Source organism: Phoca vitulina, unplaced genomic scaffold, assembly GCF_004348235.1.
Source record: "Phoca vitulina isolate PV1807 unplaced genomic scaffold, GSC_HSeal_1.0 scaffold91, whole genome shotgun sequence".
Classification (NCBI taxonomy): Eukaryota; Metazoa; Chordata; class Mammalia; order Carnivora; family Phocidae; genus Phoca; species Phoca vitulina.
In genome coordinates this window covers 1683507-1688183 of record NW_022589794.1, presented here as the reverse complement: position 1 = coordinate 1688183, position 4677 = coordinate 1683507, and the positions used below count along the sequence as shown (strand labels likewise).

General features: G+C 47.6%; 1 protein-coding gene across 1 annotated transcript in view; it reads right to left on the bottom strand.

Moving 5' to 3' along the window:
- Positions 1-2344: 2344 nt before the first annotated feature.
- RAN (RAN, member RAS oncogene family) overlaps positions 2345-4677 on the bottom strand; it is a 3247-nt gene continuing 914 nt past the window's right edge. Inside the window, exons 2-7 of the mRNA XM_032396391.1 lie at positions 4530-4575; positions 4349-4433; positions 4147-4272; positions 3200-3387; positions 2841-3011; positions 2345-2745 (exon numbers count right to left, since the gene is read on the bottom strand). Coding sequence (XP_032252282.1) covers positions 2701-2745; positions 2841-3011; positions 3200-3387; positions 4147-4272; positions 4349-4433; positions 4530-4565 — 651 coding nt within the window. The 5' untranslated portion in view covers positions 4566-4575 and the 3' untranslated portion in view covers positions 2345-2700. The remainder of the gene's footprint in view (positions 2746-2840; positions 3012-3199; positions 3388-4146; positions 4273-4348; positions 4434-4529; positions 4576-4677) is intronic.

The window sequence follows — 4677 nt, the reverse complement described above, 5'->3', positions numbered from 1 at the left end:
AACCACTTTCCTCCCCTCCGGATCCCTCAGGAGGGACAGGAGGGGGCAAACATGACCGGTGCCCTCACAGCAGATTAGTGAGGGGGACAAATCGACCCTTCCCCCCAGGGCTGAGGTGCAGCAGTGTGCAAACTGCCACAGGAGACCCAAGGGGCATTCTGGGGCCTGCACAGAGCTGCAGGTAGGGCGGCTGTGGGCAAGGGACCCCAAGGGCGGTCTGCAGTGCTCAGGCCCCTTTGACCCCAACAGGGCTCCCAGTCTGAAAGAGGGAGCGGGAAGGGTGGAGATGAACTTCAGCGCGGGCGCAGCACCTGCCTCGCGTGACTCTGGAAACAGGCAGGAACCCTGCAGCCTAACACGGCGAACGGTGTCACCAGAACACCTCGGGTGGGTCCCACGTGCACAACTAGCAAATCAGATGAAAACTTCAGCCACGTGCGCACCTCATTTCCGAAGATCAAGTGATGGTTTTCACAAAGGAAATGAGAAATTCTCACTTGAATTGCTTTGTACACATGCACTTCGGAGCCAAGAAACCAGTTCTTTGGGAGTTTAACGTATTTTTGCAAACCTCTGCCCTTCCCCAGATGTGCGGATAGCAGAGAAGCCACTGTACGTTGAAGTGGCCACAGGACCCCATCGAACTGCTCTGCAGACACTCTGCCCTTCCTGCATCTTACCAGTGCTCCATACTGATTTTGCTGAATTGGGACAGGTCACCAAACAGGATGAACCATCCAAAGGAACCAACGCTCCACACCCAAATGCATGAGCCAGACCGTCCTCGTTCTTACAGCCCGTGCTCTGACAGACCCTTACGCGTCTGCATTAACTCAGCAAGGGCACAGGCTTCCAATGCAAGGCTTCCCTGTTACACATCAGATTTCAGACAACTGAGGGGAAAATGTCCCCCACGTGCACAACCCGCATAGAAACGGACCCTCACAGGGAGGTAATGCATGCTAACGATTCAGTTATTTCCCAGGGAATACTAGAGATGATCCAGAAAATCCAGACAAAAAAACAATATATTTTGCAGCAAATTTTTCTTTCAGTAAGACTTGTAAATTCTCTCCCACCCCATATTAAACAGGTAAGTGAAGCAGCTTCCAAATTTAACGGTTACATTTCAGATTCTGAGTAGTCACGTCACGCTTGCATTCCACACAGGTCACAAACACACATGCCTTCTGTTAAGCATCTGAAAAAGCGTTCATCCCAGTTAGGGGAAGAATCTTTCCAAGTCCCAGACTGAATCTGGTTTTGAACTGAATATAGCAGAGTGTATACAGCAATCCAAATCTGTAAGCAAATCTAGAGATACATTTACTCAGTATTGAAATTTATTCAATTCTATCCTTTGTATTCCATTTTTTTCATATATTTAAGCAATCCCTACCTTTTTAGGTAGGAAGTAATCATTTAAGGAGAAATGGACATCTGAAGAACTTTGGTAAACTCAACTACAGCAGTGCTCTGATGAGCAAAATCGTTTCAGACTCCTCCAACTGCTACAGTATGGCGTCGACGGGGCAAAATAGACCCAACGCATTTTTAAATGTGGAAATCATACAAAGATAAATGGTTTCATCCAATGAAACTTTTGCAATGTTTCACGTTTACTGAGGAGCCATTCTAAGGTCTACTTTTCTGTTTTTTATTTGTGTCCTTGAACTGGCCACAAAAATCCTTCAGAAAAAAGCATCAAAGCTGTGAGGTGTCCAACTTAAATCCTTCGTGTTCGGCATCTTTAAAGCTTGGGAATACTTGAAAGCAGCGGGTAAACGTGGAACATCTTTCTAGAATACCAATTTTACATTAAACGTGTAACATTAAAACAAAAAGCAAATAAATGCATAACTTACACTCATTTTTAACAAATATTTGAGACTTCTGTCAAAGTTCCTCTCATCCTTTGTATGGTTCGACCGGACTCTGAAAATCTCTACATCAGAGCACGGTTACTTCTGCCACAAAATAACAGCAACTGTAATTCTTAAAATGCCTATCTGGAAAGTCTAAAACACGCGGTTTTGTTCTGACAGGTCACAGAAGTCTCAAGCTCTTCCCCAGGTGACACCACCTAGTCAACAGGCAGGTGGGACAGACATTATTTTAGCTTAACCACACCGATGACGTTCACGCCTCGTTAACTTACCATGCTGACACCTGCCCTATCACTTTTGTGAAAGGATTCAAACGTACAAGAAACAGACATAAGAATTTAACTTGCAAGGCTTCAAATTAAGTGAGAATAGCAAAGGCAATTTAAACAGTAACATGGCACAACTTTCCCTGTTAGTGGTTTTAAAATGCTTACCAAACAAGGGAGGAGTTCACTTGCTTAGATATTTGAAATACAACTTTATTCTGATTCTAAACGAAAAGGAATGGGAATGACAGTGACAACGAGGTTTCACCACTGGATATTGTGATGGGACTATAGCAGTCTCGTATCTGAAACTCAGGAAGGAAACAACTGCGTTCCAAAACAGCTAAATATGCAGGTCCAAAAAATGAAAGTACTTTTTAAACTGCCACATTCACTCCGAAGCCCATTCATCTCCTTCAGCATCCCAAAGATTAAGCACATGTTCTGCTCAGCTATATAATAAAGTGGCAAACACGCTGCACCACTGACATCACAGGACAGTTGCCTATAAAACTAGACTTCTGACGCTGGGCTCCAGCTGCACGTTCTCACAGGTCATCATCTTCATCCGGGAGAGCAGTTGTCTGAGCAACCTAGGAAAGACACAACGTGGAATACTCTGGATTAGAGCCGTCAGGAACACAAGACGCCGAAACGGACCCCGTGGCCGGACACTTGGACACCCTACCTCTAGATCGTGCTCGTACTGTGCTGCCAAAGCTGGGTCCATGACAACCTCTGGGGGGGCGAGAGCGGGCATGGCGACAAACTCCAAGTTAGGGTCTCCAATTAGTTTTCTAGCAAGCCACAGGAAGGGCTTTTCAAAGTTGTAGTTACTTTTGGCAGAAATGTCATAGTACTGTTTTAAGAAAACGTAAAATTAGTTATTAAAAATCTACTTCTTGCTAGTCACTTGGATGTTCCAAACTAAAAAATTCTTCTGATCCATACCACAGATGTTTACGAATCCCTTTAATGGACCTGTTATTGTAATTTCATTTTTAACAGAGCAATAATGCAGTAAATGATAAATTTTAAAAAACTTACCTGAAGATTCTTCTTTCGGTGGAAGACAATAGATTTTGCCTTAACTTTCCTGTCCTTAATGTCCACTTTGTTGCCACACAGCACAATAGGGATGTTCTCACACACTCGTACCAGATCTCTATGCCAGTTAGGCACATTCTTGTAAGTAACCCTTGACGTGACATCAAACATTATAATGGCACACTGGGCTGAAACAAAGATTCAGGGTAAGAGTTACACACCTAGGATTTCCTGCACAGGCGAGGAATGCTAAGGAGCACGGACCAGGCATCAGGCCATCTCTATTTCTGCACTCATTCTCAAGGTCTCTTCCAAGTCTAAAAACCTTAAAATCACGAGTACACAGCAAGATTTAAAATTCCATATTCTATTTAAGTGTGAATGACCAGCTTGCCATATCAAATATCCCTCCTGTAATACTTCATTAATTCTGCCCCATCCCGAAGTCCAAAGTCGATGATAGATCAGCCTTCTAGACAACTTGTCTCCTCTATTCTGAGGATCTAGGACCTATTCCTCAAAAGATCCTAAAATGACCAGCTACATCAGAATACGTTGTTCTTTTCCATAAGAACACTCAAGTCTACAGACTGACCTATGAGAAAACCAAAATACAATTAACACAACCAACCACAAAGTACGTACAACCTAACAGTTTTCTAGCTCAACATATTTTAGGGAAAAAAAGTCTGTTATTTGTGCACAGAGATGGCAAAAGTCACGGAGGAACTCCCAATAATTTTTCAGCACAGGAGTGAGATTCCTGGAGGCATTTTCTTTATGCACCTTTATTTGCGATTCTGAAGTCATTTGGGGGAAAAAAGAAAAGGCCCAACTCTTCTGAAGCCGCAGCAGCAGCCCGTCTGACGCTGCTCCCGCGTCCCGAGCCTCCGGGTCAGCCCGGGGCTCCCCGCCGCGCCGGCCATGACGCAGCGGCCCCCGCCTACCTTGGATGTAGTAGCCGTCCCGCAGCCCGCCGAACTTCTCCTGGCCGGCCGTGTCCCACACGTTGAACTTGATGGGTCCCCTGTTGGTGTGGAACACGAGCGGGTGCACCTCCACGCCCAGGGTGGCTGCAACAGAAGCACGGCCGTGAGCCCCGAGGGGGCGCCCCCGACCCGCGGCCCCGGCGGCTGGCCCCCCACGTACCTACATACTTCTTCTCGAATTCACCCGTCAGGTGACGCTTCACGAACGTCGTCTTCCCGGTGCCGCCGTCGCCAACCAGCACCAGCTGCGGGACAGCACACGTCGGCGCGGGCCCCGCCACCCGCTCCCCTACCCGCTCCCCGCGGACCCCGCGCGCGGCGCCCACCCCCCGACCACGTACTTTGAACTGGACTTGGGGCTCTCCCTGGGCAGCCATGGCGCTGGTGCTGAGGAGCGGAGAGAAAGACGTGGGGCCGGCGGCGCGGCCGGGGAGCCACATGGCCGGGCCCGCCCCACGTGCCGGGGCCCACAAAGGGGCGCCGGGCGGC